The sequence below is a fragment of the Chlamydotis macqueenii genome, chromosome 20 (assembly GCF_036417535.1).
Source record: "Chlamydotis macqueenii isolate bChlMac1 chromosome 20, bChlMac1.mat, whole genome shotgun sequence".
NCBI lineage: Eukaryota > Metazoa > Chordata > Aves > Otidiformes > Otididae > Chlamydotis > Chlamydotis macqueenii.
In genome coordinates this window covers 4196309-4207099 of record NC_141575.1, presented here as the reverse complement: position 1 = coordinate 4207099, position 10791 = coordinate 4196309, and the positions used below count along the sequence as shown (strand labels likewise).

The 10791-nt window shown below is 54.6% G+C and overlaps 1 protein-coding gene across 1 annotated transcript in view; it reads left to right on the top strand.

The window, feature by feature from the left end:
• Positions 1-2381: 2381 nt before the first annotated feature.
• The window catches only part of RXRA (retinoid X receptor alpha), a 103658-nt gene continuing 95248 nt past the window's right edge, over positions 2382-10791 (top strand). Inside the window, exon 1 of the mRNA XM_086763838.1 lies at positions 2382-2541. Coding sequence (XP_086619964.1) covers positions 2514-2541 — 28 coding nt within the window. The 5' untranslated portion in view covers positions 2382-2513. The remainder of the gene's footprint in view (positions 2542-10791) is intronic.

The following is a 10791-nucleotide window of genomic DNA, read 5'->3' as shown; positions in this document are numbered from 1 at the left end:
GGGTTTGTACACAGGTATCCACGATCTATGAACTTGCCTCACAGACCCTCTCTTAACCACTTTGGATCCACTGCTTCTAACAACTCCCAACTTTATTTTGTATCCTTATATATTTCCTTTTTTTTTTTTTTTCCTTTTTCTCCCAGGAGTTAATGTAACTCAGCCATAAAAACTGACTTGGAGATGAAACTTGGCATTTAAGGTCCCAGCCCGGGAGCAAATGAAGTTACCAGTTATAAACACACACCAAAATCTGTTTGGACATGCTGAAATTACAGGAGCAGAGGATAAAAAGGATCCAAGAGCTTTTATTTTGTTTCAACTTCTGCAGCTCTGCCTGAGTGTCAGTTTGCAGCCGCTCACCTGGTGCACGACGGGTCCTCTTGGTCTTGTTCTCCTTGTAGTAATTAAAGCCGATGAATTGCAACGCATCACTCGTTGTGCAATGGTGGGGGGGATCCTGTGGGGCTGCCGGTGTACCCCTCATATAACCATCTGGGTCTGCCCAGAAGGAAAAGCAAGAGCTGTAAGAGAAATGAGGGATTAGAGCCTTCCCAGGGCCTCTCCTGCATGGCCGGTGACAGGTACGGGACAGACAGACAAGCACACGCAGGTGACAGCCAGGGATACGGCAATGAGGGAAAGATAAGAGACTTTGTTTTTATAGGAGGAGGTGCTAGATTGCTAATATTTACGACACCAGACGCTTTGCCAGTTAAAGAGTAAATCAGGGCAGATAAGAGGCTCAGAAGCTCTCCATGGCCAGATTCACCACACGGCGAGGTGATTGCTGGTGGCGGCAGCGCGTCCGTTGCGAAGCAGCGTGGCGATGGGTGCCCCGGCTCTTCCAGCCCCTGATCTCCCCCAGCCCCACTCCGTACGGGAGAGCTGAGCTCTGTGCTGTGCCAGAAGAACCCCCCCCCAGCAGTTGTCCCCGGTGCCATTTCAGGTTTCGTGCGCGACCCCGTGAGCGGCCACAGCCATGGGCCGAGCCTGTTCGTGACGCGTGTTACGGCCATGGAGAGCGAGGGTCGATGTGATGGTTAGTATGCTTCGTGCGTAGCGGGGCTGCTTTGGTCCATCGAGTCGCTAATACGCATTCTCGCAAGGCTGAGCATCATTTACGATGCCAGGGAGGGTGGGGGCCTGCCCCCGGGCAGCAGCCAGCCGTGTGGGTGGGGTGGTACCCGCAGTGCTGAGGAGGCCAGAGTTTGCAGATGAACCACACAGGCAGAGTTTGTTCGTTCGGCCTCATTTCTGGGAAATTAAATAAATTCTGCTTTGAAGGCTGGTTGCTGTGTGATACGCTCTGGGGGGACAGGGACCAGGGCTGGGGGTCTCGCTGACTGCTCTGAGCCTGGGGAGATTGCTCAGCATCACTTGAAGAGACTTCCTCACTGAGGCTGCCATTGCAGTGCTCTGCATCTCTTTTTTTTTTTTTTTTTTCTTTTTTCCCCTTTTCCTCATTACTTAAAAAAAATCACAATAATTGTTATTCCCTTTTTCCTTTTTCTTTTCCCCTTATGTCATCATTTAAAAAAAAGTAATTGTTATTCTTGTTTTTTTTTCTTCCCCCCCCTTTCTTTTCCCCTTACCCCACCACTTTATATATATATATTGCTTTTTTTTCTCTTTTCCCCTTTCCCCATCACTTAAAAAACCCCCAGTGACTGTTATTCTTTTTTTAATTTTTTTTCTCCTTTCCCCATCACTTTACAAAAAAAATTTGCTTTTTTCCTCTCTTCCCATTTCCACATCACTTTTAAAAAAAACCCCATGACTGTTATTCCTTTTTTTTCTTTTTCTTTCCCCTTTATCCCATCATTTTAAAAAAAATACAGTGATTGTTATGCTTGTTTTTTTCCTTTTTTCCTCCCTTTCATTTCCCCTTACCCCATCACTTAAAAAAAAATACAGTGATTGTTATTCCCTTTTTCCCCTTTCCCCATCACTTTAAAAACCGCCCAGTGATTGTTATTCCTTCTTTTTCTTTTCTATTCGCTTTTCCCCTCCACTTTAACCCTCCCGGGGCTGTTATCCCCCTCCCCTCCCAACCACGCTGACCCCCCCCTCCCCACGGAGGCTCCCCCCCCCCCACCACCCCGGGGCCGGGCGCGGGGCGGCGCTGCGCGGCGGGGCGGGCGCTGCGGGGGCGGGGGCGGCGCTCGCTCCCCCCCTGCGCGGGCCCCGGCGCGGAGCCGATCGCGCCCGGCGGAGCCCTGCGCCGGAGTTCCCGTTCTCGGGAGTTTGCAACAACTCCGCGGCCTCGCCGGCGCGCCCGGTGCTGCGCGGGGCCTCCCCCGCCCCCTCCTCCTCTTCCTCTCCCTCCTCCTCGGGCTTTTTTTTTTTTTTTTTTTTTTTTCTCCCTTTTTTTTTTTTTTTTCCCCTCCCTCCTCCTTCCCCCTCCCTCTCCCCCTTTCGCTTTGATTTCGCTCTCCGCCCCTCTGCGCGCCCTGTGTGTTTTTTCGCCGCCGATCTCCACCGAGCCCCTTGGCATGAGTTAAGCACCAGCTATGGACACCAAACACTTCCTGCCACTGGGTGAGTTTTGTTCCGAAAAAGAGTCTCCCTTCCTACGGCGGGGCGGGCGGGGGGGGGTGTTAAATAAAATACACTAAGCGCTCGAGCTGTCCCCTCCTCCGCCCCCCCCACACCCCCCCAGCTGCCCGAGGCGGGGGGATGCGCTGCGCCCCTGCCCCGGGAAGGGCCGGCAGCCCCGGGGGGGTCGGGGGCAGCACCGGCTGGGCCTGCCCCGTGGCCCCTGCTCCGTCCGCCGTATTTCAGTTATTATGATTTTTTTTTCTTTTTTTCTTTTATTTTTTGCGAGGCGGGCGGCGGCGCCAGCGGTATTTTCAGACGGGGCAGCGGGCACCCGGGCTCGGCCGGGATGGAGCCCCCTCCCCGCCCGGGGCCGGTTCTGCAGGAGGGCTCGGCAGCTCGCAGCCTTTGCTCCCTCCCTCCTCTTGCTTTTCTCTCTCGGTTTCTTTCTTTCTTTCTTTCTTTTTTTTTTCTCTTTTCCTCCCTTTTCTCCCTCCCCACCATCTGGGGCGCGCAGCCGGGCAGGGGAACGCGGGGACCCCCGTGCTGCTCCCGCACCGGCCCCTCCGCCCGCATCGTCCCTGGCTGGCAGCTCCCAGAAGCCGACACGCTTGGGACCCTCCTGCTTTTTTTTTTTTTTTTTTTTTTTTTTTTTTTCCTCGCTTTCCCCTCCTCCTTTTCCTTCTTTTTAGTTACATTTTAAAACCTCTTTCCAGCTGGAGTTTGCCATCGTTTCGGTGGCTGAGTCAAGTCCTGGCTTGTAAGGGCGAATGCCTCCTTGCGTCTCGGTTTCAGGAGAAGTGATATCGCCGAGCTCGGTGTTCTGGGAGGGGGGAAGAAAAGTTTTAGTGAAGTAGCCCGGCGCCAAGTCCAGGCGAGGAGGAAGAGGGACAAATCCTGCCACCTCTGTCGCTGCTCGGCGCGGTGGCCAGTGGGCCGAGCGAGGCCGCGGCCACCGAGAACACCCACTCTGGCTTCGCCGGGCTGTAAATCTCAGCTCAACCTCTTCTTTCTTTTTGTTTTGAAGAGCTGCAGTTTTAGTTGGTCCCGTCTAAGAGCGGAATAAATACAAATGCCATCCAGGTCCCCAGCGAGCCCTGGCCCCCAGGAGCGTTTCCAGGATGGCTGTGGTTTGGGGGCTTTGGCAGGGAGACCCTGGTCCCGTGGGGCTTCAGCTGGCATCTCCCTCTCCCCAAAAATCCCAGTTTTCCAGTGTGCCTCTTTGGTTCGGCTGGGAGGTGGGAAACCGCTGCCAGGTCGCCTTAATGTGAAGTCGCTGCTGGGGCTGGAAGCGTCCCACCTGCAGTGGCCCCCCAGCTCGGGTCCTGCTCCCGACGTCAAACCGACCGCTTCTGGGGGGGGTTGGACGCGAGTCATCGCAGGCGCACCCGGCGAAGCAGCAAGCGCCCGTCTCTTGCCGCACAAAAGCGATTTAATGTCGGGGGCGGCTGGTTTTGAGTATCTGCGCTTCCTCTGGTGCTCTTGTAGAAGATGGTCCCACCCTCGGCCGATACGGGCAGGATCAGGCCCCCGCGTGTGTACTTCATAGATACTTGCGTTTTCCTCCAGAGCCGAGCTCTCTGTTGGGCTGGGGATGCTCAATGATACGCCGTGTTATTAGTCATGTTGACTTTGACGGGGGAGGAGAGGGGGAGCGTGTGTCACCTTGTTGCTGGCTCGGGTAAGGATTTTTCACGCCGGTGCGAATGAAAAACAACTGATTTATCTGCTGGTTTAGAAAGGTACGGGGAGGGTGGGTCTGCGCAACGCGCTCTGCGGCGTGCCGGGAGCATCCGGAGGGAAAACAGGGCGGCCAGCCCAGGACAGCGGTGCTGGGCAGGGGTTATCGCTTTGCCTCACTGGCTTTGGGGAAAATTCAGGTCTGGGATTGTGCCTGCTGCAGAAGCGGCTCCTAAACTTTATCCACTGGCCTTTGCTCACCCCTTACTGGAAAAATTGGCTTGAGATTGTGGGGCTGGTGGGTTCTGCAGGTTTTGGAGGCCTTGTTCTTGGGAGACAGGTTGAGCCTGAAAGCGTGGGAGCATTGAGGAGCACGAGTGGAGACCTTCCTGGTGAAACCAGAGTGGAGCTGGGGTGCTTTATGGAGGTGGGATGGTCCGAAACCCGCTGCGTCCTGACTTCACTGAGTGCCGGGGTGTTTCACCAACCCCATCCCCTGTTGTGGCTGGGAGCTGGTATTTGCAGGCTGAGGGGAAAAAAAAAAAAATTAGCCAAGCTTGTAGAGTTTGTTTCCCTGCACACCAGCGTGGGCCTGAGCTGGAGAACAGGAGCAACTGGGGTCCAACATCAGGCTCTGTTACTGGGTGGCCCCATCAAAATCTCGGCTCGGTTTGGTCTAAAAAGGGTAACGCGGTGGTTCCTGGCCAGGCCCTGCCCGTGGGCAGATTCGGATTACTCCACTGATGTCACGGGGGCAAGCGTGGCCAGCGCCGGGCAGTTTTAATAGTCGGATCTCATTTTCCTGCTTGTCTCGGGAGCGGCTGGCAGATGCCAGGCAGAGGCTGGCCGCGAGGACGGCACGTCCCCAGGCATCTCCCGGGCCGGATGCTGTTGCCCTGTGGCTCTGCGGGCCGTCCCGCTCCCGGGACAACATCCAACCCCATTGCGGGGTCTCGGGTGCACGTGCCGAGCTCAGGCCTTGCACGGGGCCGGGAACCAAGGAACTTGGTTCTTCAGATGGCTCCTTTTTCCCAAGGCTGCGACCGTTGCAATCCTTTTGCTGCTTCATTTTCTTCTTTGCCCGTTCCCCTAAGGAGGTGGGAGCTCCTGGGGAGCAAAAAGGGGGTGTTGAGCTGGGGGAGCCCTCTCTCACGGCTCGGCCTCACAGGGGAAGGAACATTAAGGGGTGTCCAAGGCCGGTGCTTCCCGCTCGGAGGTCAGCTCACTGGGTTACAACCCCTGCGAGTCCGTCTTCCCACCCGCACGGCCGTGCCAGGGGCGGCTGCAGCTGCTCAGGATGTGGGGTGAGAACCGGCCGTGCGCGATCCTGCCGAGGCCGGAGCGGGAACGCATCCGAGGAAAACAGCAAAACAACCCTCCCACCCCGCCCCGTGTCCGACATGGGGGCTGCTTGGAGTGGGAGGGAGCGTGGGAGCGCGAGTATCCGTGAGATGTCTTCATCCCGCATCTCCTGGCCTTGCTGTCGGGCACGTGGCCTGGATGCTGTGCAAAAAACCCAAGGCAGGTCAGTGGGAGCCTGTGTTCAGCTTGAGACCTCAGCGTGATCCTCAATTCTGCTTCTTTCAGCTTCAAAAATTTACAGCTGGTGGGGAAAAAATCCATAGGGAGGCAAAATTATAAAAGATGCGGAAGGTACCGCAGCTCGTCTGAGCATCCTCTGCCCCACATCTGGAAGATGCTGGCCGGCTCCGTGGGGCTGCCGGTGCCGCACCGGAGAGGGGCAGGAGAAAGTCAGAGACCATGTCCTGGTCTCTCTTGCATAGCGCAGGGCTCGACCTCTCCCCATTGACATATGCAAAACAAGCCAGGAAGGAATTTTTTCAGAATCTGGGCTGTGACAGTTAAATTAAATCCTCCGTGGGTCCCTGAGTTTACTCCACGTCGTCCTGCTGTGTTGGAGAGCGCATTTGTGTTTCTCGTATTTAGGGTATTTTATTTGTTTAAAAGAGAGCGGGGGAGAAAGCCACAGAATTTTAGTTATTCATTGCAAATATTATTATTGGCATTTTGTTCCTGTTGAAAAAAAAAAAAATCAAGGGGGGAATGAAAACATTTTCACTGGAAAATATACCCTGGCTCTGTCCCACCCACGTCTTGAAGGCGAAAATAAATATTTATTAAGAAACGGGTTAAAAACCTTTTTGTTGGATTATTGTTTTCTGGGAGCAGGGGTGGATTCCCATATGCCAGAGCCCTGTGACCCAGCTGAATTTTTAATTTTTAAGAATTTTTTTTTGCAGGATGGTTAAGGAAACAAACAAACGGTGGAGCTGTGGGCACCGCGGGGCAGGGGCTTGGGCTTTGGGATGTTCTTTGGTCCTGCCCCTTGCATAGGCTGCTCGTTCGGAGCCTTTCGGGAGGGGACCGTGCGTGAGCGGGGTGTTCCCCCAGGCTCCCGGCTGCCTGAAATCACCGACTCATTCTTGCTATAAATATCCCGTGACCCCGCTGCGGGAGGTGGTGAGACAGCAAGAGGTGGTGGCCCTTGGCACAGGGCTTAACCCAGGGCGCTGGTGATGGAGCGGGGATGCCCAGGGGGTCCCTGTCCCCCAGCTGGGCTGCCAGTGGTACCCAACGCTGGGAACGCCTCACGTCCCTGCCGGCGAAGAGCTGGGTGTTGAGACCTTCCTTGGGCGCTTGCTAACCTCACTGGGGTCTCATTTGTCCTCTTCTCTGGCTCTGATGCCCGTCTCCCCGTCATCACCTCCCTTCTGCTGGCGAAGGGACGGGGTCTCTCTCGGCACAGGGATCGTGTCGCTGGTGCGGGATCCCACCCCGGCAGTTCCATCCTTGCTTCCAAAAAAGCCCAGGTGGGCTCTCAAAGTCGGCGTAGCTCCAAAGCCATCAGGGAGGCAGCCTGGGTGGTTTTATTTTAATTGATTTTGTCAGGAGTTGCTGTATTTTATTACATTTAAAGACTAGACTCCGGAATAACTTTGAACGTTTGACACGCACACAAAAAGCAGCTTTCTGACATTTTCCTCTTTGCTTGTCTTTTATTTTCTTCTTTTTTTTTCTCCCCCCCTCTCCTCCTCCTCAAAGGAAAGCGTGTGCCTGGAGGGAGGACAGGGGAGGAGGGAGGAGCGGCTGCGTCTCTCCAAAGGCTGCTCCAACATCAAGGCAGCGCAAAGCAGACGAAACGCTATTGCAAATAAGGATTTAAAAAAACCCTACGGAAGGATCCCCGCACACGCCAGCCAGCTCAAACTGCTAGATTTTCAGACAGGAGCAATTTACCCTGGGAAAATGCTCTATTGTTGAGATGGAGAGTGGCTGGGAGAACTTGCCTTTTCCAACGATGTTTTTTTCTTAGAAAAAGCAAAGCAAAGTCAGGGAAACAACCTGAGTTTTTTATTTAGAGAAGACAGAGCATTTCAAAATGGAGGGTGTTTTCTGAGATAAACAGGGAACAACTCCCTCGCGAGAAAGGGAAGAAAGGGCTCAAATTGAGCCCAAACGCAGCTCCCGGCCTTTGAAATTTTGTTTAACGTGGAGTTAAAAAATAATCCTGTTCAAACAGACCACTTGTAAGCATTAAATGGTTGTTGGTTTGGTGGTGTGTTTTTTTCTTTTTTTTTTTCTCTCTTTTATTGTGATCTACCATAAAAGTTTCAAGGTTGCACCTTGGGGCTGTAATTCTGGTGGCAGCCCCGTTTGTGCCAGCTCCTGCCTCCGCACACCAAGAGGGGACGGGACCCGGCCTGGAGGACTCGTGGTCTGCCCGGATTGGGACGGGTACGGGGTGGGAAACTGAGGCAGGCGGGCGTGTCTGAGCGCTGGCGAAGCTGGGAACGGGGCCCGCAGCCAGGGCGTGGGGCGGTTGTGAAACCTCGGCTGGGACGGCGGCTTCCAGCCCCGCGGAGCAGATCCGTCTGGGATCTGAGCTCCCTGTGGGCTTTTGAGGGTCCCGGCGCTTGGTAGCTAAAAAAAAACCCGAGCTGCTTTTTGGCCTGGGAGCAAAGAAAAACTCGCAGATGGGGTTTGTGTGCGAGCCAGGTGCTCCCAAACCAGAGGGCAAGGGAGAAATACCCTAAATATTTGTTGTGTTAAGCATCGGGAGCGGGGCTCCCATCCCTTTTCTGCTCTAGCGGAAGGTGGTTCCTCTCGCTGTGAGCGTGGCTCCTTCTTTCAAACCCCAGGGGAATTTTTTTTTGTTGGTTTTTTTTTGGTTAATCTCTTGGTTTCAGTGGGCCCTGGGTGGAGGTCGGTGGTGGATTTGGGTTTCGGTCTTCTCGTAAGCCATAACCCTTTCTCCGGGTCGCGTCAACTGGGAGATGGCTGCAGAGCAAAGAGATAAAAGGTGCGATACTGGTATTGGTGACCAATAAAATGGTAATGGGATTCCCATCTGGTTGTTACTTTTCATGGTCTCCTCTTTTGTGGAGTTTTACAGACTTAAAAAAAAGGAAAAATACGGGGAGGGGGAGCTGAGGGCAGCCCCGGAGCCCCCGAGGTTTACAGCCCCTCAGCTCGTGGAGCAAATCCTTTGTGCCGGGGCTGCCAGGATTGGATTAGGGAGGGATGCCCTGTCGCGTTTCAGCTGGCTGTGCAGCGCTGGGCGCGAAGGCAGAAACATTGGATTATTGTTTTTCCATTTTTGGCCGATGAGTAAGTGCGGGAAAGTTGTTTTTTTTTCTCTCTTTTTTTTTTTTTTTTTTTCTGTGAACTCTGTGGGCTGCTGCGAGACAATTTTATTGCGGGCAGTGCATCTCCTACATGCCCATTACGGAGCTGGAATGAGGCAATGGCAGGGGTGAAGCAAGAACGGAAGGAGAAACGTGGGAGAAGGGGTGCGATTCCAGCCCAGATCCGCCCGGAGGTGCGGAGGTGATGCGACAGAGGAGGCTTTGCGCCGAGCGGGTGAGGCGGCGAGTGATGGCAGAGGCATGAAGGGGCGTGAGGAGGAGCGGGGTCAGGAGCAGACCCAGCGACGTAGCAGGGGGCTGGGGAAGGTGTTTTGGGTGCCCTCGGCGGGGCGAGGGATGGGGGAGGGTGCCTTGCCAACCCTGCGGCTTCCCTGCCTTGCACTTTGGGGAGCAACAGCCTCTCCCTGAAGGACCCGTGTGCAGGTGGGCATTCTTTCCAAAGGTGCTTTAGGGAAGAGAAAAGAGGGGAATAAAGAAAGAGAGAGGGTGGAAGCAGGGGTCCCTGCGAGGGGCCAGGCAGCTTTACCAAGTTGAAGGCCTCTTGTTGTGGAGCTCTGCACCTGCGTGGCCAGCCCTCCCTTTTGACCTGCACTTGTTCGAGTGTGACTTTCAATTGATCATAAAAATCCGGCGTGATTCACAAGCGCTCCTGCCCTCCAGCCTGCCGGGCTCCGTCTCTCCGCGTTCACTTAGCGTGAGAGAGCAAATTGCCCTCCAGTTCATCCTCCCTGCTCTTCACAGGGAGCCATTGCTTGCCGGATCTGCTCCCCCCGCCGTGCACTTCTTGAATTATAATACATTAGAGATGATGACTTAGCATTTTAATTTAATTTTCTCTCTCTTTTTAAAAATTTATTAAGGAAACCCATGTTGATGCAAGCTCCCAAATGTCGGGGTGGGGAGGGGGTGCGGCTCCCGGCTCCATCCCAGCGCAGACCCCGTGTGCGTGCGGCTCACAGACAGTGAAATTGCACCCTAGAGTTATAAAGCAATTGTCTAGCTCAGCAGCAGAATGAGCATGAAATGGTGCAGAAAGCAACTAAATAAAATTGGGTAAGGCAGATGCATGAAAATAATGACATCTCTATACTGTCGTCAGGCGCGTTCGCTCCTTCTTGCGCACGCAGATAAACTTTTATAACAGACTCTGCATTTATTTTCCCAGGAAACTCTTCTGAAATGGAGATGTGTGTTAGCGCGGTGTGAGCCCCCGCGTTCCCTCTCCCGTGTTTCTGCAGCCATTGTGCCTCCCCTCCCCTGCTGCTCTCCCCGTCCCCCTTTTCCCCTTTTTTGCTTTCAGACCAGGGTTTTTATGCTCAGCCAAACACCGGCACGATAACCTTTGCGCCTTCGCTTCCCCTCGGCTGCGGCGGCCGTGCCGGGTTGGAGGAGCGCGGCGAGAGGGTGACCTTCCACGTGCCGTGGAAATGAGACGAGAGATGCTAGCTATCGTCTCGCTCGGGGTTTTCTGTTTTTCCTTCTTGGATGGTGGCAGCTGTAAGGATGGGATGGTGTGGGATGTTGTGTGGGGCTTTAGGAGGTGAGGGCGAGGATGGAAAATGTGGGTGGGTGCACCGGCTGTGTCCCCACATCCCTCCTCCCTGGTGATGGCAGGTGGCACCAGGGCCACCCGCTCCCACCTTCCACGTTTGTCAGCCGCACAGTTTAAAAATGCCCCAAACTGGGGGCTTGGAGAACTGACCTGAACTGCAGTTCCTCCCCAAACACCTACCCTGTTGCTTCCCCTGTGCCGCTCTGCTCAGACCCTGCCCCGGAGCCTTGGGCCTCAGCACCTTTCCAGCAAAATCTCCGTATGGGATGTGTCCCTGGGGTCCCAGATTCACCGCTCCGCTGCTTTGCCCACAGGAGATTGCTCCTGCTCTGGGCAGGCGGATGCCGAGGCCCT